The sequence below is a fragment of the Anguilla rostrata genome, chromosome 5, assembly GCF_018555375.3.
Source record: "Anguilla rostrata isolate EN2019 chromosome 5, ASM1855537v3, whole genome shotgun sequence".
In the NCBI taxonomy this organism is placed as follows: domain Eukaryota; kingdom Metazoa; phylum Chordata; class Actinopteri; order Anguilliformes; family Anguillidae; genus Anguilla; species Anguilla rostrata.
In genome coordinates this window covers 61,190,210-61,214,178 of record NC_057937.1, presented here as the reverse complement: position 1 = coordinate 61,214,178, position 23,969 = coordinate 61,190,210, and the positions used below count along the sequence as shown (strand labels likewise).

At 47.6% G+C, this 23,969-nt stretch overlaps 1 protein-coding gene across 2 annotated transcripts in view; it reads right to left on the bottom strand.

The window, feature by feature from the left end:
* Positions 1-23,969, bottom strand: part of LOC135255844 (polycomb group RING finger protein 3-like) — a 41,443-nt gene that overhangs the window by 9,663 nt on the left and 7,811 nt on the right. The window contains exons 2-7 of one of the 2 annotated variants that reach the window (XM_064337548.1): positions 13,614-13,717; positions 12,214-12,331; positions 8,311-8,407; positions 3,657-3,712; positions 3,108-3,218; positions 1,588-1,676 (exon numbers count right to left, since the gene is read on the bottom strand). In XM_064337548.1, coding sequence (XP_064193618.1) covers positions 1,588-1,676; positions 3,108-3,218; positions 3,657-3,712; positions 8,311-8,407; positions 12,214-12,331; positions 13,614-13,628 — 486 coding nt within the window. In that variant the 5' untranslated portion in view covers positions 13,629-13,717. The remainder of the gene's footprint in view (positions 1-1,587; positions 1,677-3,107; positions 3,219-3,656; positions 3,713-8,310; positions 8,408-12,213; positions 12,332-13,613; positions 13,718-23,969) is intronic. The other variant, XM_064337547.1, reaches the window with a different exon arrangement.

Sequence of the window (23,969 nt, the reverse complement as noted above, 5' to 3'; positions counted from 1 at the left end):
TGCACTGAAACTTCAAATAACTTTTTAAGAAAAAAAAAAGCATACGTTTTCCCAGAAAGCAGTGAAAGTAGGCGGGCACTCAGAGAAGACTACTTTAGCACATCCTGAGGACCCCGCTAACTGCTAAGCCACCCCACATCCCAGGAAGAGCCAACACCCGACCCTAACCCTACCAACCGCTCACTCTGTTCACTGCTGTTTGTATACGCCATTTTGTTTTATATGGAAAAGAGTTTATGTTTTTCCTAAGGCATTATTGGTCCTATTTGCCCAGTCCTAAAAGCTACTTTTTGATGTCCTTGTTTGGTAAAACGTCAGATGGTCATGCCCTAACACAAAATGAGCTATAACTTACCAACAGACCATCCAATCCTCTCAAAACCGGTGTTTACTTGTCTGTTTGTTCATCTTGTCTGTGTTTCATAATGTTTTCATAATGTCTGTTTTTGCGATGTACTTTGCAATGTGCTGTGAACCCTGTAATTGCTGCTTGCAGCTATATATTAAAAAAAACTGGGAGCCAGTTTTCATTCCTATACAGTAAACGGAACGACCAGCCTTGCATTTATATTACAACACTATATTACACTGCAGCATTCCTCAAACGAAATCCATAAAAGGCACATCACAGAGAATATGTAAATAACCCCCCCCCCCCCACACATCCCACCCTGCGTGCGATCTAAATCACACCTTCTGTTAGCGTAGCAGCCATGAGTCCATATAGATTCAAAGCAATTTGTTTACTGTTAATGACTGCACATTCATTCGGTCAAAGCTTACACACAGAAGCGTGAATGCTAAGGGAAGAGGGAACGCGGCAGGGCTAAGGTAATCACGGCTAATTCTGCTGCACGCTAGCAGCGAGTCAGTACATAAGAGACGCTCATGCGTGTGACATGCATTGAGTTGACTAATGTTCTCTGATTTTTCTCCCCCCCTCTTATTCCGTGTCACACATGGTCACGCAGCACAAACAGAACCGTGTTTGCATTATTCAGTCCAATCTCATTCAATCAGAGCTCGACGTTCGAAATAAGGTGCTGGTTTTCTCTCCCTCTCTCCGTCTCCCTCCCATATTCATAATAAATTTGACTGAATGTGCAACGACTGAGTGGTGATAAACAAAAGCAGATAAACTGAATATTTGTCCAATATACAGGCAAACTGGTAAACAGATAAAACACTTAAAGAGTTCTGCAATTCAGCAAATGACACCTTCCTCCCAAAAATGTAAAAGTTTGTGAGGAGTCTTTGCTACATTATGAAAATAAGTTTCTAAACGCAGTTATGGAGTGCTTGAGATGTACACCAAATAGTGGTGCAATCGGTCCATCCAATATCTGGGACACACACACACACACACACACAAGCCTATCCCAGCATGCATTGGTCAAGAGGCAGGAACGTAGCCTAGAGAGGTGACCAATCCATCACACGGCACAATCAACATTCACTCACACGCTCTTACCAGGGACGCTTTGCGACGCAAGAACGCGAGAAACGGCTTGTGCTGCTCGGTACGTCGTTGCGCGCTTTGCGCAATAGGCCTTAGCGTCAATAAAGATGAAGATGGCGGATCGCTACCTGCTCGTCGCTCCTGTGGTAATCCTCGTCTTCCTCCCTCTTCTCCTCCCCCGTGTCCTTGTTGGCCCCGTCCTCCGATTTGAGGTCCCCTGGGTTGCCACGGGAGACAAAAAAAGGTCAAGAGTCATCATCTTTTAAAAATGGAAAATCATTTCCTGATTGGTCCAGTGACTGCTGGCCCAGGGTCCCTGATTGGTCCAGTGATTGCTGGTCTTGTGGGAGGGCCATACTGATTTGCTTAGGAATGTGATTTTGTATTTGGCAGGGCTGCACAACCTTCAGGCAAAAAAACAACAACAAAAAAACAACCAACAAACCAGCTGCTAGCCGTCACTACCAATTTCTTTCTCAGCTCTTTCCTGTCACCATTAGAGATCATTACATTTTGGGACTAACTTACCGCCTAGATTTTCTAGTGAATCATGTTTCACAGGTTACGAAAATTTGTGATAAATCTCGTTTCTGAGAGAGAAAGAAAGAGACAGAGCGAGAGAAAGAAAGACAGAAACTGTGAGAGTGTGAGCGAGAGAGCAAGACAGAGAGTGAGAAAGAAAAACAAACAGTGTGAGAGAGAGAGCGAGGGAGAGAGAGAGAGCGAGAGAGTGAGAGAGCCAGAAAGCGAGAGAGAGACAGAGAGAGAGGCAGAGAAAGAGAGACAGAGAGACAGAGAGAGAGAGAGACAGAGAGCGAAAGAGAGACAGAGAGAGAGAGAGACAGAGAGTATTCTCTGCTAAATAACCCTCCTGTCAGCCCGCTGAGAGACGGCTGAGGTAAATGGCTGAAGGGAGCAGAGGGAGCGAGTCTTCAGAAGAGCGTGAACCTTTTAGCTCAGCGCTGCTGGGTCTCTGGGGCTGAGGGGTGGGGGGGCCAGGGGGGGGCGGGGTATTCAGACACCCCCTAATCCTCACTCTGGGACAGGCAGTGTTCTCTCCATCAGCGCCCCGATCTCGGCGGGAATAAAGGGTACGAGCGTGGTTTCCACCCTCACTCTCTCCCAAAGCCGCAGAGTATCACCCCCACTTTTAATCGATAACTCTTTCCCTTTGTTTTTGTTTTTTTTAAATAACCAGCAATCCGACCGCAGGTAATGTTCTTCTAGAGCAGAACGAACAGTGACTGTTCTTTCTTCAGATATCACAGCAACGACAAATAAATGTAAAAATGTGTAATTTAATCTGTCGTTACTGGGTGCATACTGTGAGCTCACAGCTCACAGGGCTGCAGTGTCTGGTTTGTAGTCAGGGTTTCACACTTCCACCAGAGGCATCAGCTAGTTCATTGATCTCATTTACTGCTCGGAGGGAAAAAAAGTGCAAAAAAAAACTGTCAAAGCTCTTCAGTAGCTGCAAATATAAAGAAAGACATTCATATATGAAGAAAGACAATTCATAAATTTGTGCCACAGAACCCACCGGTCCCTGGGCCCTGAGATTTCGGGTTCTGTGCCGAGGTTGGGGGGGGCGAGAGAGGGAGTGGCCCGACGGATTGATTGACAGGCGAGCGAGCGAATGGGACGCTACCGTTGTGGTGGAAGCCCAGATGGGCCTTGGCACCGCACAGCTCGGCCTTCAAGTCCCCCGGAACCTCCATCCCCAGCTTCTGGTAGAAATCCCTCTGTTTCTTCACCTCCGCTGCGGGGGGGGAGGGGCGCAAGCGTTCCGCAGTGCATTCGCAGGAAGGCAGGGGGGGGGGGGGGGTCAAACAAGAGCAGAACATCCTTTACTCAACTGGGACCCCCAAAAAAAACTGCATCTGAGCTGAGATGTCGAGAGCACAATCTGGGAATACAGGTTTTACTACATAGATTTTTCACTTGGGCAAATCAATGGCAAATCAATACAAATATTTAAAAAAGCCAATAAGTCATGTCACTATGTCAGTTAATATGTATTATATATTATAGGTGACACAACCCTGACGAAAGTGTTTTACTGGGTTGGTAATTCAGGAAGGAGTGTAAAGAATATGGGGGGGAAAAGGCCTGAATGTTTCACAGAGAAATGTGTTCATGGCCGACAGATCGATTCTGTTCTCTGAGCAGCAGGCGCAGCTCAGGGGCGCATACTGACCGTCCTGAAGACCTGGCACCAGTTTGTAGACGATGTCCTGCATTGTTCGGTCATGGCTACAAAAAACGGAAAAAGAGGAGAGAGAAAACGTGACCAAAAGATGGTGGGGGAAAAGACAAGACAAGACAAACGTTTAATGGCGTCTGGTGGCACTTTATAAAATTTAAAGAATGGTTAAGCCCGAGTATATAGCTTCAAGAGTTAAAAAAAAAACAAGCTGATGGTTCTATATTTGGCCCCGACGCCAAGTTGCAACAGTTATAAGTGACTGACACAATGAAAACAATAAACTGCCTGTTATGATTAAAAGCACAAGCACAACAATAAGGGTTTTTATACGGTTTTACGTTCCCAGAATAGCATGTAACAATAGACAAAGAGATAAACCTGCAATCCCCCAGGGATCTAACTCTGCTCTGTTGGGTGAATATAAAGCACTAGAGGATGCGTCACTATTTTTTTAAATTCAAGTCAACAAAAAACATAATTATACAGTGTTTATTTTTGTCATCTGACTCATTAGTAAACAGACTAAAATGTGGTGACACTGAGGACAGCTCCAGTGCAAACATGTCTGCTGCTTTTTAAATTTTTTAATAAATCGGTGACAGGTCAAAAAAGTGAAAATTGTCGCTTTTGTTTCCTGCGTGTTTGTGAAGTTCAGTCACCAAAAGTTTGGGAACCCTGTTGGTTGCCCATTCAGAAGGAGGAATGGACCAGCAGGCATGTTGCCCTAAAATGTAGAACCCCTTGACGTCCCCATTTGGGCCTAATGCCTAGATCAGAGGCCCTCAGTCCTGGTCCTGGATAGCCACGGGGTGTTGCTGACCCGTTTCTCAGCACTGGAGCAGCACAGTGATTGGTCGGTTAAAGCGGTTGATCACACAGCTAACTCGGGTCACCTGGCTTCTCGGGTCTGAATCGGTTGCCGATCTCAAGGAGAAAACAGAAGTCAGCTGACCCTGTGGCTCTCCTGGACCAGTTCTGAGGAAGACTGACCCAGAGCCACAGTCCTGACTATAAATCCAAATGAGCGGCAGTAGTCATAGCAACATCCTATTTCCGAGGCATAACTTCTAAGGCGGGGAAACAGTCACACACCCACATGGTGTTAACCTCTCCCAAACAGGTTTAATGGTGCAAACAAAGCCCCAAACCTGCAAAGGGCTTCATCGTGTTGGCCAGCGTCTAAAACAGCTACACAGCCCAGACGTTTCTGGGGCAAGATGCTGATGCGCCATTTAACTTGTTTAGAAACATTTTAATACAGCGCATGGGCTTGTTGTGATCTCATTAGTCAAGTCTTTCCCCTGCAGAACACAAGAGAGACAGCTATAAATAATGAAGCACAACAGAATTAAATGACCCGAACAACCCACGTCATCACCACCATCATCATCATCATCATCTGAGCACACCCAGCTCACTGACTTGCAATAATGTTTCTGGGGTGAATGAAAACTAATTTTAAAAAGTGGCGAGAAATTTCATCTACCTTTTGCGTCACAAAACAAATGCAGGAGTTAAATTAGCACAGCAGGTAAATTAGCGCGTATGCGACACCTGCCTGACACCAGTCATCCCACTCACTTCACCAAACTAACCACTCAACTCATTTACTGCTGGCACCTGGAGTCTGGCATGCATCAGACACACTATATTAAATTTTAGCCATTTAGAAGCCACGGCTACACAGTTCAAACCTTTTTTTTTTTTACATATGACCCACTTATACAGCTGGGTATTTCACTAAAGCAGTTCAGGTGAAGTCCTTGCTCAAGGGCACAACGGCAGCATCTCGCCTGAGCACTAAACCTGCAACCTCAGGGGGTTTCAAAGCCCCTGGTTTCCCGTAACCGTTATGTCGCACTGCCCCCGGTGGCAGCGAAGGGAATGGCAGCCAGAGCGAGAGGCTGAAGTGCGCGCTGTGCTCTGACGTAGCCGGGCCAAGCGGGCGGAACCGAGCCCGCGGGGTGTTGGCACGCCCTCTAGGGACGCTGGCATCGATGCTGGCACCGAGGCTGGCACCGAGGCTGGTGTCGACGCAGCACTGCTGACGGACAATGACTCAGCTCCTCCTGCAGAGACGAAGAGTCTCCGCTCCGCCATGCAGGGGTCAGAGGGGGACCTCTGGACTGGACTGGGTGAATAATTCAGCTATGCCAAAACTAGCATTATAGTACTTTACAGGCATTAAGACGATGCTCTTACACAGGGAAATTTACATAGCTTTTGTATTTTTACATGATACCTATTTATACAGCTAGACACATACTGAAGCAAGTTAGCAGGTCGAATACTTTGCTCAAGGGTACAACGGCAGTGCCCTCCCTGGGATTCGAACCTGCAACCTTCAGGTCACCAATCCCAGTTCCCTAGCAGTGAGTCAGCCAAGGTCAGCCAGTCCTATCACGGACGTCATGGATGATACAGAACTGGGCGACACCAAGAGCAAAAGGTCACCTCCGGCCAGTTTATCCGAGCCTCATAACCTCAGCACTTTCTGACAGGATGTTTAATCCCTTAACATTCCGGGTTAAAAAAGATACCGTTAACAGGCAGAGAAGATCCCGCGCTTCGGTGTCTCGGTTTGGGGGGATTACGTCAGCCTTTAGAGCCACAAATACGACAGATGGAAAAAGGAGCAGAGCGGCTCGCAGCGTGGCACCGAACGACCTTTCTGCTCTAAAAGCACAGCGATGAAGCATCGCCACGCCATTTTCAATCTCCATGTTCAAGGGGCTTGATTGCCTGCACTTAGGCACTCCAGACAGGAGGGCGAGAGCAAAGAGGGTTTTTAGCAAGAAAGGTATGACGTCACTGATGCGTGTCTCTGGGAAGAAGGGCAAAAATATGGTGTGACTGAAACAGCAATCTTGAAACTTTTCTTTGGGGGAGGGGGGTTGCGGAGGGGGGGGGGGGGCAAACACAACACACAGCACGCACCAAACTAAAACACGACATCTAACTGCATTTTGCCAACCTGATTATCATTGATTATACATTTGTTTTTTCTCCCAGCTATGGTAAATGAAAACAAACTGATGTCAAACTAATGGCAGCTGTACAACTGTCTTAACCACCATGACAAATGACTAAAAAACAATAAAAAACTATTGAAAAAAAACGATTGTACAGAACACTCCAAACTATAACATTACTTCTAACTGCATTTCGGCCCCCTGATTCCATTTCTTTTCCCGGGTATGATTTTTTTTTTAAACTAACAACAACAAAAAAAAAACTAACTGAAATCATATTTAAACTAATGGTAGCTGCACTACTGTCTTGACCATGATGACTAATTACACTTTCATAACTGTGCTTGTTGCCTATTTGTTCTTGGAACTCCAGCAGGAGTCCAACATTCATTAAGAATGCAGAATCCTTAACATGGTTATGAGCAATAATAAAAAAATTCCTGCTGTGGTATATTTAGTATTTAGTATTGCTTATTAAAGAAAGAGACAAATAAAATGGGACATGAAAAAAAGCCTTTGCCTGTGTTGGTCAGGCTTATTGTTTCTGTAGACCTTGGTTGTTCCATAACTTGCTGGCTCCACAGAATTGCTGTGTACGTTACTGCGGATGATGGCAATTCCAAGGCAGACAGCACCCTCTACAGGCAGGAGGGTGAAGTGCAAGCTTATCTTTGGGAATGACTCAGTGATGGGACATGTTGGAAAAACATGGGGGGTAGGGGGGGTGTTAACAATCCAGGTGGCCCCCGACAGGGGTGCGATTAATCAGGATGAGGCAAGAGGTTTCATAAACCTTAAAATGGGCCTCAGTCCCGAAACATGTATACGATGACATTTGACCATAAACATGTGTGCAAGAACGTTTCCAAGAACATTTCGTCATTCATCATTTTTTTTCTTATCTGTGTTTGTTCATGGCTGTTTCCTGATGCTAATCACATGAACAGGACTGGGCATCAAATCCACAAACAGCCAGCATTCATCATCTCACACACCTGGGATATGCACAAAAAAAAACAAAGGTCTGCACGTGTGTAATGAATCTCATATTGTTTTTTTTGAACAAACATTTTTTGAGAATGGGTTTGGGGCTGCAAAGAGCTGTCACTCACCCACTGGTCTGAAGCACTCAGAATGTACTCCTCTCCACAGCAGACCATGACGGGTCCCTAATCTGTGCCTCAGCCCTTCCGTCTGATGAGCTCCATTTGTTCAATGCGACACAAATGGGCGATTTGGAGCTAAAACATCGTGCCTAAGGGGATCTTTAAGATGGCTCCTTCTCGAACCCCCAAACCCCATAACCAAGCGGAGTGGTTTTTTTAAACCTCCGAAGTGCTGCAGGATCCACTCCAATGGCTCACTTTCTAACATTTCTCATTCGGACATTCGATCGATAATGCTGAGGTAAATCCTTTTTAAAAAAAAATATTTCTTTTAATATTCCGTACGAAAAAAAAGAGATGCCCTTCTGAGAAGACTCTTCATGAATACAAAAAAAGAGAAGACTCTTCATGAATACAAGCACTGATCTGGGGACAGTTTGGTCATTTTGCCCATGATAGTAAGGATAATAACAGGGAAAAACTCATGCCACTCAGGATGGCTTTTAACCAATCCAAACTCAGCAGCTGCTCCAGGCCACGCCCACTCCGGCCCGACCAGCCACTCACCCGATGTACTGCAGGGGGTGGCTCTGGTGGATGACGATCCGGCAGGCGGGGCAGGTGTTGTTCTCCTCCAGGTACTTCACCAAACAGCTCCGGCAGACTGTGGAGAGGCACAGGGAGAGGTCAGAGAGGGGGGAGAGGCAGGCACACACTCATTAAGCCTGCAAAGAGCAGGTTTTTTGGAATGTTAAAATTCCAAGTCAGTGTTCTAGAACTCCACTGCTTTCACAATTACCAGCAGTGATTGTGACATCAGCTTTAGAATGTTCAGTTCAGAACATTAAAATCACATATCTATACCTTAAAGAGTTAATTACACTCAGATTTTTTTATTGTCTTATTTTATTTCTTTCTAATCTTTATTTAACCAGAATAGGCTCATTGAGATTAAAAACTCTTTCTCAAGAGCGACTTGGTCAAGGCAGGCAGCAGGAAGTCAATTGCACAGAGTTAGAGACAGGAAACATAATACAGCAAAGTGAATTAAAATCTAGATAAATATGGTAGGCTACATGGCACCAAAGTTAGCCATTATTTTTTATTACTTCCGATTAAACAACCAATGTTCCGGAAAAGCAAAGGTTTCTTCTGGACGTGATACAGACAGCACGATTGGCTCAAACACCAGGAAACATCACAGACAGCACTCTTATCATTCACGCGGATGCACTTGTGTGCTTTTGCGCTGTAAATAGCTCTGGGTGACAGCTTCCACTGTATCAGTGTACTGAGAGGACAGGAAGTTTGTATGGGGAGAACAGGCCGTTTGTTTCACCTTAAAATAAGAAATCAATTTAGACCCAAAAAACCAGGGGCGAGATCAGTTAACTGTGGAAACAACAGACTGTGTGTGTGCCCAGGAGCAGGGTCCAAACCCCCTGACAGACAGGATCCAGCACTGAGTCAAGCCAGGTCTCTCATTACACAACCTTACATTAACAGCTCTCGCTGTGTCTGTGTGTGGAGAAAAAAATAAAAATGTTGAGGTGCACACCTACGACTGTGACAGCTGGATGTCTGGTCGTGGGAACTCCACAATAATGAGAATAAATGCATAGATTCTGTAGAAATTGGAGATGATCTCACTATCCTCAAAGCTCTAAAAGTTCATTTACTAGTAAAGGTCTCCCTCTTGTGGACAATACTGGTATCCACACTCTAAATGTTTAAGGTATGCTCTTGCTGGTGCACTAAGGTCCAATGTTCAACCTGTTTATTAAAAGTTCCACCCGATGGAAATCAGTGTGACCTCAAAATCCATAAAACATGCCTAATTGCACATCAGTTCCTTTTAAAGTATTCCACAAAATGGCAAAAATAAAAGCATTACAGCTAAGTTATGCTTTCAGCACTGAGTAAATTAACATCATTAGACAATAACATTATATCATTACTGTGGCATTACTGTTAGAACCAGACTGGAGTTAGCCTGGCCTTTCAACCAAAATGAGTCCTGTTTTGCATTCCGTAACCTTACGATAAGGGCACTCTTTCCTCTGGCCCAAACATTAAGTCGAGAGGCTCAGCACTGTGATGGGGACACTGTGCTGTGGGAGGTGCTGTTCTTTGTATGGGGCGCTGAACAGAGGCCCTGACTCGCTGCAGTCATTTAAAGACCCCGTAGCACTTTAAAAGCAGGGCTGAAAAACCCCGCGCCCTGGTCCTTCCCATGAATAGCGGCTGAATGCGCATCAGTGGGAACGCAGTGATCGTTCAGAACGTGTGCGCAGTCAGATCCAATAACAGCCAACCAATCAGATTCCAGTGCATCTGCCATAACATGGTCCTGCCCACACCCGTGAAGTATACAGCTGACCAATCACATTCCTGTACAACATCATCCTCCACACACCCGTGAATTATACAGCTGACCAATCACATTTCTGTACAACATGGTCCTGCCCACACCCGTGAAGTATACAGCTGACCAATCACATTCCTGTACAACATCATCCTCCACACACCCGTGAATTATACAGCTGACCAATCACATTTCTGTACAACATGGTCCTCCACACACCCGTGAATTATACAGCTGACCAATCACATTCCAGTACGACATGGTCCTCCACACAGCTGTAAATTATACAGCTGACCAATCGCATTCCTGTACAACATGGTCCTCCACACACCGGTGAATTATACAGCTGACCAATCACATTCCTGTACAACATGGTCCTCCACACCCCCGTGAATAATACAGCTGACCAATCACATTCCTGTACAACATGGTCCTCCACACATCCGTGAATTATACAGCTGACCAATCACATTCCTGTATAACATGGTCCTCCACACACCCGTGAATTATACAGTTGACCAATCACATTCCAGTACGACATGGTCCTCCACACAGCTGTAAATTATACAGCTGACCAATCACATTCCTGTATATCTGCCATAACATGGTCCTCCACACACTCTGGTGAATTACAAGGTGCTGTACATCCGGTGCCACCAGGACTGACCCACATCGTATTTCTCCCGGCTGCCGCGTTCAGCGTTCCAGCCGCCTGAACGTCCTGCTGCACCAACAGTGAGCCTCAGATTCCCACTCTTATTTACGAGATGCAGTTCATCCATTACAGGCCTGGTAACTTACACAATAAACTACTGCTCCCTCAAAGTTCATTCTGGTATCCATTGAGGCTCTGTTCCTGCGAGCGTTTTTGGTGATGCAGTTTAATAAGAAGACCACAGTGCACCAAATCGTCACAGTGATGTCAAAAACTACCATGGTTTTCATTTGGATTCAACTTAAATTTCTTATTAGAGATATATTAGACTGTGTTCCGTTCAGAAAAATAAGGTCTAGGCTTTCTGAGAGACTTTAGAAAGCCAGTTCAGTTTCAATTTTGTACAAGTAATGAAATTTTAAAAAATAACCGCAGATCCTCCAAAAAGAGCAAAAATACGCTACCAAGGAAGTGATGATTATTTAGAACTGTAAAACTTGGCAGTTAACAGTGAAAGTTCAAAAAGCAGAACAGCTCAGAGAGAGGAAGAAAACAGGATGTTGAGCAACGGCTGTCTTTCTGACGTGCGACCACACGGTGGCGCCACAGAGCAGCCATTCACCTCAGTTGAACCCGGTCTCCACGGACAAGCTACGTGCCCAGGGCAAGCACAGACACAACAGCACTCTCAGTTTAGCAGGCCCAGGGAGAGGAACGACAGAAAAAGCCTGCTCTCCTGGAAAATGCTGCAAAGTATTGCTGAACAAATTCCCAACAAAACTTTCTATATGAGGGGTGGGACTGCCTCAGTCTCCCTTAGACAGGTTTCAACCAGCTGAAGTCAAGCCAATCAAATGATTCCCATTTTATTATTATTATTATTTTTTACATTTTCTCTTTTATAAATTTCACTATGCAGTGCGTTCCCATTGAAATCGTTTGTGTCGCTCGAACCTTGGTTTTTAGACCGTAGCCCAGGTTTCTGCGGTGTCAGCAGTGCACCAGCAGGCGGGCTTTAAATGAGGGGGTCATGCGAGGTCAAAACGCGACAGCTTTCACTGCCGGCGTTGCCAGATCCCAGTGATAATATCCCCCCTTTACAGCTGACTTTCCCCACGCCCCAGCCTTCTCACCGACTCCCATAGACTTTCACTCTGAATGTTTCACTGCATCTTTTTCTCTTTCCTTTTCTGTGCACTTTTTATCCTGGGAAACGAATTACCATTACACACCGAAGAATTTGTTTGGATCTGGGAGATTTCGCACGCAGCTGGTGTTTTGGGTGTAAGCTTCGGGGCAGCCGCAAACCAGTACAACCAATCTCACTTTCAGTTAAGCCATGGGACTTTTCCATGCTCTACAATTTTCCTTTTTTTTTTTTTCTTTCTTTCTTTCTTTGTTTTCTACATTTATCTGTTGGCCCTAGGTGCGGGGCGAGACAGGCACTCACAGGTGTGCAGGCACTCGGTAACCGTGGTAGCGTCGATCAGGTACCCCTCGCACAGTCGACAGGTGATGTGGGCGTTGATGTCCCACAGTTGGATCTTCCGGGTCAGCATCTCGGAGTTCTGCACGGAGACAGGGGGGAGAGAGCGGCGCATTTAAGGTGTGACATCACAAACAGAATGCTCTTAACCGAACATTCTAGTGCTGATGTCACAATCGCTGCTGGCGACTGAAAGCAACAGAGTTCTAGAACACTGACTTAGAACTTTGACAAAAGGAAGGGCCAATAACGTCATTTAGCCAGCACTGCTATTCAAAGTGACTCCCAGTAAATGCATTTAGTTAAGGTTGGATGAGACGCCTTAACAGCAAACAACATCACTGCCAGCAAATCCCTGAAATCAGTGCAGGTAAAATAGGTGCTAGCAGCAACAACAGTACTAAAAACATTCTAAACTAAAAATACGAAACCTTCAGTGCTTTTTTCTGTTTTTGTGGCAACAGGTCCTGGATTGGGACTGTACTCATATAATTAGTCTAAATGTGCTTTCTGGACTGTTTGCACGGACCCGACTCCAATAATCACTAAAATGATGATAATCATCTCCTTGGTTATTACTGCCAATAATCACTAAAATGATAATAATCATCTTCTTGGCTATTATCGCCTATAATCACTAAAACGATGATCGGATCTTCACACCCATGGTGTGATTTCCTCCTGACGCAGCAGAGCAGCGCATGCAGAGCAGCGTAGGGATCAGTTCAGGAGCTCAGAAACAGGCGGGCTGGGCTCTCGCCCCAAACCGCGCGCGTGCCGTTCGCCGCGGTGCCGTCCCCCCGGCGAACGCTGCAGCTGCTCCCAGCGCGGGCGGGAGTCCAGGCCACGCCCCTGTTCTTCTGGGGCGGGGCCCTCCCCTGGCTGCAGCCATACCACGGGCGCGCTCGTAAATCACAGGCGCGATTGCGTCACCGCGTTTAGCATCCCGATGCTGAGCGCCCTGATATCGCCCTGGGACGTTCCTGGTCAAAGAGCAGGGCGTGTATACCAAACCAAGGCATCGTTTTTATGCTTCTCAAACTGTTTATTTATTCAGAATTCTACAGCCAGAGGGCTGCAAGTTTGAAAAAGTAATCTGTGTTCAGGCACAAGGGATGAAGAATGCTTAGAGAATAAACAGAGTGAAGGATTGTGGGAGAATAAACACAGAGAGTGAAGGATTGTGGGAGAATAAACACAGAGAATGAAGGATGCTGGGATTAAACATAGAGAATGAAGGATTATGGGAAAGTAAACACAGAGTGAAGGATTATGGGAGAATAAATGCAGAGAGCGACAGCAGCGTGGCAGGGCGCAGTGGAGCATTGTGGGAGAACGAAGCAGACAGCGACAGAGCAGCTTACCCCCAGTGCTGCCATATGTTTATCGTGGACGGTCCGGGAGCCACCTCTACTCCAGCAGCTGAGCAGCAGCGTTAGCTGAGCATGGCAGACCTGCCCTCATGAGGCTGAGAGAGACAGAGACAGAGAGGTCAGTAAGAGGGTCATTACCATCCTGAATATCAGCAGCAGCAGTCATAGCTGCAGTTATAGTAGTAGCTACGTTAACAGTCATAGCAACAGTTGTAGCAACAGTTATAGCAGCAGTTATAGTAGTAGTAATAGTAGTAGTTACAGTAGCAGTTATAGTAGAAGTTACAGTAGCAGTTATAGTAGAAGATACAGTAGCAATTATACTAGAAGTTACAGTAATAGTTATAGTACCAGTTATAGCAGCAGATATAGTAGCAGTTACAGTAGCAGTTACTGTAGCAGTTATAGAAGTTACAGTAGCAATTATACTAGAAGTTACAGTAGTAGTTATAGTACCAGTCATAGTAGTATTTAACAGTGGTACTGTAGCAGTTACTGTAGCAGTTATCGTAGAAGTTACAGTAGCAGTTATAGTAGAAGATACAGTAGCAATTATACTAGAAGTTACAGTAGTAGTTATAGTACCAGTCATATTAGTATTTAACAGTGGTATCAGTAGTAAGGGTCCATTTCAAGTCAGTCAAATTCAGGAATATAAAAGAACTGAAATATCTTCAAAGAATATCATGTTAACTTTTAAATTCATGAGATGAATTTAATTTAACATCCTCAGCCCGGGTGGTAGTGGCAGTGCTACTCATGGGTGAACATTTTTTAAAGAACAGCTGTGAAATGACCATTTCTGCTGAATTCTGAGGGGGAAATGAATATTTCTTCCTGTTGCTTTATTACATTAAATTATTTTCCTCATTATGCTGTATTACTAGGGGGATTATTTGGCCTGTTTTGTTATATTGGGGGGGGGGTTGTAAGCCCTCCACCCCATAAATAATTACAGCCTTGGTGGTATTAGTACAGCAAAGTAATTAGCAATATTAACAATAATAACTGCAGTAACATTAACAACAAGAACAGCCAGCACCAGATGATGCCCTTACACGGGGTGGCTTTGAAAGCGTGTGCGTCTGACATGATTAATTCCACCGGCAGTCCTGCTCTCCCACCCCCCAATTAAACCCGCTTTTAATGTGCAAGATCACTTCCCCAACACGACCTCCAAACCACAAACCAGCGCCGTGACGCCATCCGCCATGTTTCTCTGCGTCGCTCGAAACCGCTGGTCACGTGCCAGGTCTCTCTCTCTCTCTCTGCCTCTCTCTCTCTCTCTCTGCCTCTCTCTCACTCTCTCCCTCTCATTCTCTCTCTCTCTCTCTCTCTTTTTCTCTCCATCAGGATATAAATAATTATTAGTTTTTTTGAGTGACAACTGCCCTTCGGCATCTAGTATGTTCTGACCCAACCTGACCCCCCCACCCCCCCCACCCAAGAGCACTTAACCACAATGACACCCCTCCCCCTCCAACCCCAAACACAATCCCTTTCGCTGTCCAAAAACGCTAAGCTTATTCTGTCCTTGAAATGACCTTCAGCAGAAGTGCTGACAGCACACCCGGTCAGCTCCACCCATGCACACATTTAAACAGAGAAATGTCCTTTTCCCCCTGCTTACAGCGAGGTGGGCGTTCATGTTTTTAACAACAACCAAACAATAAGAATCCTTCTGAATGTAAAAGCACTGCCTGCATTATGCATGGATACGGATGCATCAGAGCTTCAATGTAGGTTCACACAATGAACACAAGTCACTCAAATGAAGGGTTGCGAAGGGTTCAACAAAAAGGCATTGTAGGAACCCCCCCAAACTTTCACCTGGTAAACGCTACCAATAAACATTGGTTTCCATGACAACAACCCATCACTGGTGGGATCACCGTGCAGTGGATCGTGATTGGTGGACTGGTGTATTAGATTCCCACAGTGTAGATGACTGTGCTCTGGGTGCAGCTAAAGCACCAGGCCTTGGTGTAATGAAGCAGCTCCCTGGCCAGGACTCACACAGACACCGTGGCACCGCCCCGCAGTTCCACTCCGAGCCACTAGAGGGGTCAGCCGGGTTTCCCATCTAACCCTGCAGGAATGACCCTTCTTTTTTTCCCCAATCGGGTACTGGCGGCCCGGACGCAGTGACCCCGCGGCTGAGGGGGCGGGACGCGTTTTGGACGACCTGCACAGCGCGGCAACGATTAGCACCTGGGGAGTACAACCTGGGCCAAACCTTTAAAAAACGTGGCCTAAAAATGGCTTTAAAACGGTGGTTTGCGGCTTGTTTCAGTAACCAAACAAACCACAACTCCAGGCATGTTTTACTGGTGGGTCTGATTTGGGAATCCATCGCTTTGTGGCACAGCCAACGCACACGAACCGTTGCAAACGCACAGAGATCCATCGCGAACTCGTGAACGCACAGAGACCCATCGCTAACACACAGAGACCCATCGCTAACGCACAGAGACCCATCGCTAACGCACAGAGACCCATCGCTAACGCACAGAGACCCATCGCTAACACACAGAGACCCATCGCTAACGCACAGAGACCCATCGCTAACACACAGAGACCCATCGCTAACACACAGAGACCCATCGCTAAGCACAGAGACCCATCGCTAACGCACAGAGACCCATCGCTAACACAGAGAGACCCATCGCTAACACAGAGAGACCCATCGCTAACACACAGAGACCCATCGCTAACACACAGAGACCCATCGCTAACACAGAGACCCATCGACGCAGGCTAAGGGATGGCGAGCGCTCACTCGAGCTCAAGGCTACACGCCCCGGTCGGGAGCAGCCCCGTCTCTGTGAGGGGAGAGTCAGCAGTAATGAGGTCCTGTTCTGTTCTCCGCTGCAGGGGACAGTCAGGGCATTTCTGTGTGCACAGTCACAGAGGCCCCAGCCCACAGGGGCTGCTCTAACCCGGAGAAACAAGGACAGCACACAGCCTGAACCTCGCTACTGAACACGCTGCTGCATGGAGGAATAACACACCCCATATAAGGGGCTTTTTCTGAGAAACTAAACATCTTAGCAACAACAAAACTAATAATAACAGGCAAAAACTAATAATAACAGTGTAGTATAATGGCTAAGGCGTTGGTCTTGTAACCTAAAGGTTGCAGGTTCAATTCCCCGGTAGGGACGTTAAGTAGCAAGGTACTTAACCTGCATTGCTCCAGTATATATCCAGATGTATAACTGGAGACAATGTAAGTTGCTCTGGATAAGGACGTCTACTAAATGCCTGTAAATCTAAAACTAACAATAATCATTCAAATCATTATGTGATAACAGAAACAGATGCCTGAAGCAGACTGAACACCGGTGGGCCCAGAAGGCCTGTGGCTGTTTTATTACACACGCAGTGCAGGCTCAGCTGAGCATTCTGAAGGTTTATACAATGACATGTCAATAACAAGTGTGCTAGGGGACGGACAAGTCTGAGCCCCAGCTCTCCACCCTGTTACAGGAGCCAGAGCAGGTTTGAGGGGTGGGGGGGGCGCAGCTCGTAGTGTGCGGTCAGTATTAATCCTGCCAGGCCCCCCCCGTTCACTCTCTCCGGAGATCCTGGGCTTTGCCCGAGTAAAAATAGAGGCTGTCATATGTCTCAGCGACTCCCACGTGCCCGTCCTGCACAGGAGGAGCATTAATCAGACGTCCCGGCCCAGCCCACAGGCCCACCCCGAAATCACTCTGCCGGGGACACACGATCCGAAGAGCACAGCTGTCGGGGGTGAACTTCTGCATGTGGGCTACGTTATTTTTTGGGGGGGGGGGTTTTGACCCACTTTTGACCAAAGCGCGTTAGTGTGGGCAGCCTCACAGAGAGAGGGAGCGAAGAAAGAAACCTTCCCTCCGGACTTCCGCAGCTACGCAAGGCTTGGGGAATGGGACATGTTCAAATAAAACCAGTTCCCTTAAAGTCTTTATCCCCTTCTAACGGCAATGCTCAAGCAGAATATGAAATCTGCCCGTTTGATTTATCTATTTTGAGTTCTTACGGCATTTCAGAAGGGATACTCCGACCTGGAGGTGCTCAGTACTAGATATAGCCTACTCACTCAGCATCTCCAGTTTAACTTGGCAGGACTGAGGTGAGTTAGAGTGACACACAAATCTGACCTTCGGTTAGCGTCTGTGTATAGCTCAGCGTTGGGCATCTTCCTTTTTCACACCATGAGTGTAACACTGTCCACTCGCTGGCTGATTTGGGTCACTGGTTCACACCGAGAGAGAGAGAGAGAGAGCGAGAGAGTGAGCGAGCAAATCCTGCGCCCTAAACGGATTAACCCACAGACACGGGTTCAAAGAAAAATCTATTGACCCGTTCAAGCCGGAGCACCCGGAGGAACAGCCCTGCCCGGCAAAGTTGGGCTCCCGAATTAGTCTCAGGTGCCAGGAGGTCTCGCAAGTACTTGCGCTTTTCACATCCACCGGGAGGCTGAGACAGCAGTGTGCTGCTCTGCAAGCCTAAATGTCAAGCCTAGCGCAAGCGTGAAAACGGTTTGAGATGCAAACTAAGGAACTGCATCCTCAAAATGCTAATATATTTTAAAAAAACAGGATACCGCACACGGAATACAGACGCATAAACAACTCTCAAGAAATAGTAAACATCCGGAGCACGGTGATGGGGACACCGTGCTGTAGGAGGTGCTGTCCTGAGGATGAGACGGCAAACCAAGGTTCTGACTCACTGCGGTCACGAAAAGATCCCGTGGAACCTGCTCAGGTTCTCAGGTGACATACCTGGCTAAGCACAGGTAAAATATAAAAAGGAAACAATGAAAAGACTCATTTTGACTCTGTACAAGCGGAGGTTTGCCAGCACAAGCCTTGCATGAATCGATGTCCTCCAGGGCAACAGAAGCAAGGAAAGCGCTGTTCCTGTCTATTCTATGGATGCAACAAAACAGTTAAACTTACCACTACAGCATGCCTACTTTCCATGAGTGGATAAAATTCAAATTCAAGCCCTGTAACTCAGTGCATGTCTTAACCTTGTTCCAGCATTCCGAACCACGAACTCACCTCCGAGCCGCCCTCCCACGGCAAATCAAAGAGAGCGAAACGCGTAACTTTCCAGAGTGAAAATGTAAAGAATCGAACGGTCCGCCGCAGAGCCCCGCCCACGCCGGGGTTACCGCTCAGAGCGCGCAGGACGGCGGCGCGTCCCACGCCATCGAACCGCGTGCGGCTTCCGCTGTGACTAAGCAACCCACAGCGCCGGAGCGTAGGCCCTCCCGCCGTGATTCACCGCCTGCTTGAGCATTCAGCGCCGCGAACGTGTGGGGGGGGGGGGGGGGATGGGGGGCGGGAGTCGGGTCTAAAGCGGGCTGGGGGGGGTAGGGGGGTGGGGGGGTGGGGGGCTGGTGGGGGGGAGGGCAGGGAGTCGGGTCCAAACCGAGCCAGACACGTCTGACAGAGCGGCAGCTCAGCAGCAGGCAGGATCCTCCAGCAGAATGCTAACGGCCTGCTCTCAGCGTCGAGGCGTCAGCACGCCAGCCGGCCAGGGCTTGTGCTCATAAAGCGTCTCTGAGGCGCTGGGGGGGGGGGGGGGGTGTGTGTGTGTGTGTGGGAGGGGGGGGGGGGGGGATGTGTAGGAGCGGTTTGGAACAAGCCCCAACGCCAGCGAAGCTCAAACCTGGTCACACAGGGCCCACAGCGGATGCAGGCTTCTTTTCCAGCGTGGAAACCAGCCATCTGAACCAGCCAATCACAGAACACAGTCTTGAGAACTTTAAAGCAATTGGTACTGCTGGACAGACCGTAGTTCCATTCCATTGCGTTACTGGCATTAAGCCAGTAAATTTTTATACACAGTATCCATTTATACAGCTGCATATTTCAAAGAAGCAATCGGGGCTGTACCTTGCTCAAGGATACAGTAATGACCTAACCTGGGAATCAAGCCTGCAATCTCTAAGCCACAAGCCCAGTCCCCTACCCATTTCCCATTATGCCACATTGCTGCCCCACGGTTGGTCTGAACCGTGACCTGAATATCCGCAGAAAGAGCCAATCAAGAGGGAGGAGCCGAAAACCGATTGCCAAAAGTCGCTGATCTGACGGAATCATCCGGAAAAGGTGTTTTCTGCGGTTAAATTCTTCTGAGAGAGAGAGCGCACAGGAAGTGCGTGTGCCCACTGTGGCAGCCGTAAGGATCCTGAGTGAGTGGGGCTTGATTCTGCTGGGGGGGGGGGGGGGGGGTTATTCTCAGAACCTGGGTGTGAGTGGGGCTTGATTCTGCTGGGGGGGGGGGGGTTATTCTCAGAACCCGGGTGCACGGAACGCTGGCCTGCATGAGCAGTGGCAGTCAGACAGACGCTCCTGATGCAGAGCCAGGGTGTGTGCAGGAGGTCTGGCCCCAAGTCGACTCCAGTCACACGTCAACTAGGCCATTTCTTCTCCAACAGCGGGGTTTACTGCATGAGAGCCGACGTCCCTAAAATCCGGCAGCTTGGCCCAGCACAGAACCAGGGGAGCATGGGTTTCATTTCATATTCCTCCATTTGGCAGTGGTGTCGTGGATGGGATGTTTTTGGAGGTGAATGAAGGGGTGGTGTGGATCCTCTGTCCTTGGAGGGGGGGGGTGGATTCTTTTTATAGCTGGGTGCCCCCTCCGACAGTCATCTGCCAGATGAATGGGACCCCCTCTCCCCCCCCCCCCCGCCCCGCTCGATAGGGACAGAACTCGAGCTGGGGACAGACAGGTGGGTTTGCTCACAGAATCAAACACCCGATCCTTTACCCCCCAGCGCTCCTGCAGTGAAACGGCAGGTCTAGTTCACACTGACGCACGGCGACCGTTTGACACGCTCAAGCTGCAGAACCGAAAGGACAAGAGAGGAAATCTCGAGGGTCAGAGCACCTGACCCGAACGGAACCACAGACAGGGAACTGACGTCACGTGTCACATGACTGAAGACTTTCAAAGCTGGTTCCCCCCCCTCCCCAACTCACAAAGCAAAGATCTGGAAGAGCTCCAGAACAGGGATTCCCAACCAACTGGGTGTAAGGCCTAGTGGGCAATGAGAGTATTGCAGAAGGCTGAGGGTCAAGTTTGGAATAAAAGAGGGGGGGGTCACTGAACAGTATTTACATATCAAGTGGGTCATGGGATGAGGAAATTTGGGAAAGCCCACTCTAGTGAACTCTGGACTTCACTAAGGTTCAACAGAGTAAGGACCGCTAGAAGCGAAGAAAAAGGGAAATACTAGACAGCTTATTCCTGCAGGTATCGACAGGACCAGCTCCTCCAGCGACACACCCCGCATCTTCGCAAACAGAGCCCGCGCCACTCTGTTACCATTCTGAAACACTTTTTCTGCCGCAGAAGCATAATAGTCAATGTTCAGGATTAAGGAGGGCAGGAGAGCAGATGAAGAAAACGCTGAAGGAACCCGCAAATCGATCGTTTAAAATAAGACAGAGGAACCACGGCTGAGCGCAAAAAGATTAGACAGACAGAAGGATCCACGAGGCAGTCGTGTCGAGAAAAACAATTACCAGCGAAGAAACAGGAGAGCGGGGGGGTAATTAGGCTAACCGCTCGCTGTTGCGCAAGCCATAATAATCGGTTTAGAGAGATTACATGAGAGGACAGACACTTTCTTGTAATTATGTTCTTCCAAATGAGCAAATCTCAACAACAAAAAAAAAACATTAGGCCTAACGGCATGAAAAATTGTTCCAACTTGTGTTGTTTCGATATCCACCGCACACACAATCCAGATTAGGTTCGGTATCTTCGTTTTGAGGAACAACGCCGCAGTCCGCTGTCCGGTTACAGCCGGCAGACGCCGACGTGGTTACGCACGCAGATCCGTTACATTCAAACGCCCGCCAAACTCTCTGCGGCGAACACAACGGCCGTTTCGCCGAACGAAAGTCCGACCGTCAAATTCAGTCAAGCGTAGCAGCTTCAGACGCGAGTCAGAGACATCACACGCCGCTCAGAGATCCCATTAAGGGGGGGGGGGGGGACTTTAAAATAACAGCACATTCACACAGGCTCTCTCAGGCACTTAAGGTGTACAAAACACACTCGCTCTTGTTTTTACTACTACAGGCCGCAACCTCTTTCTATCCTTCGCTCCGGCATGGAAACCAAAGCTTTGCTTCATAAGGGACTTGCAGTCTTAACCTAAATCACGGGTCATGCAGTCCTGGGGGGTCGCAGCGTGTGCAGGGTTAGGCCTGGGAGGTCGGGCACAGCGGTGTCAGGGTTAGGCCTGGGGGGCCACAGCGTGTGCAGGGTTAGTCCTGGGGGCCACAGCGTGTGCAGGTGGTCCTGGGGCGCAGTGTGTGCAGGGTTAGTCCTGGGGGGCCACAGCGTGTGCAGGGTTAAGCCTGGGGGGCCACAGCGTGTGCAGGGTTAGGCCTGGGGGGCCACAGTGTGTGCAGGGTTAGGCCTGGGGGGCCGCAGGGTGTGCAGGGTTAGTCCTGGGGGGCCGCAGTCTGTGCCACAACCCAGAGCTGAGTGCATCTTTAAGAAGCATTATTACATTACATTACAGGCATTTGGCAGACGCTCTTATCCAGAGCGACGTACAACAAAGTGTATAACCATAACCAGGAACAAGTGTGTCGAAAACCCTAGAGAGAAGTACCGGTCCAAGTGCAGGGAACAACCGCATAGTTCAACTTGGACCCTGAAGGTTAAACTGTTTAACACTAACACAAATGAGAACATGGTCTATGCAAAAATACAAGCTGTAGTTAAGTCAGGTGCATTAACTAAGTCACCTACGAAACAGCACAGTGTGGCCTCGCAGCTCACAGAACATACCGCTAGCTGCCTGTGAGGCGCTGATGCTCCAAACCCACACGCTGTCTGCCGCTCAGCGCATCATCCAGCCCTTGATAATCCAAAGAGATTTAGCCACTGCCGACCCAGGCTTATTAAAGCAGGGCCCACCCAGACTCATGAGTGGACTTACTGGGAGCAAGCCAGACGCAGATCAATCGTGGCCCAATGGAGCTACTGTATTTAGTTCTGTTTTGGCACCAGTACGTGTAAACATCACCGCCTGTCCTAACCCATTAAAATTCTTGGCACAAACCGAAAGGTAATAAAATAGGAATAGTGCAGCTCCAGCAACCACAAAGTGTGTCACGAGGAACCGACAGAAAAGGGTGACAGTGATTGGTGGATTTACAGGTGCCCTGAGGACAAAGCAGTATAAACCAACCACTGTTGCTGTTCTTTTTTTGGTTGTCACCAATGTACTCTGTGATTGGTTGGGGTCCACTGCTTTCTACCAATAAAGAAATGTCACACACATCTTGTCCAGATATGTGCATGCAAACTAGCATGTGACCTTCAGGATGTCCTATGATGTCACAGAACTGGTCATATTTCAAAAAATGATGCTCGTTACATTTGTTTTAATATCTAGCTATATTATAACGCAATATTGTTTATCTGTAATGTGTTCCACAAAAACTTTTGAGGCTAATTAGATCAATAATACATACCAGAGCAGACCTCAGAAGCCGTTTCAATGGCACTGAAAAGGACTGTAGGGCTACAGGTTACTAGCAGCCAAGAGAAACCCAATCAGTCAAAACACATATCAGCCCCATTGGCAAAACTGCCAGGGTGGAATCCATCCAATCAAAGCATAGACCATCCTTACAAGCAAACCAGCTGAATGCAATCCGTCCAATCATAGACGAGCAGTTTAACTCAACTGACCTGAACCCCTGCGTCCCCCCGCTCCCTTTGTACAAAGCACGAGTCCGGAGATGATGTCCCTCTCAAAGGGTTAAAAACCCAAAATCTCTGCAGAGGTTCAGCCTACTTATTTTCTGAAAGTTACACATAAAAAAAATGAGATTTAAGTCAACTTTTATGGGGTTTTTTCAGGCGTGGCTGCAAGAGTTTAAAAAAAAATCTAACTCTGATATCCAGTCCAACCGTTTTCTTTAAATTGGGCAGTGCATAAAATAAATAATAAAATATTCTACACAGATCCCATACATCTGATACCTGTGGAGAGGGGGGAGAGTTCAGGGGAAGAAGAAGAAGAAAAAAAATCTTCATCATTACATTACATCAGAATGAAGCGTTTATCCAAGACTGAAAATGTGCTTTAAATCATTCCTCATACGACGCAGATGTTGAAATTTTTTCATTTTTTTTTTATCTCAACCCATAAAAACAACCTTCAGCTCCAGTTCACACAGCTCTGGTTCTGCATGTGGTTCTCATTTCGCTGAAAAGAAAGGCTAAAATCAAATGCCCAGTGGAAGCGCAAACCAGATCCCTGCTCACTTGCATTCTGGGTAACCATTTCCACCCCCAACCCACAGCAGGTTGAGA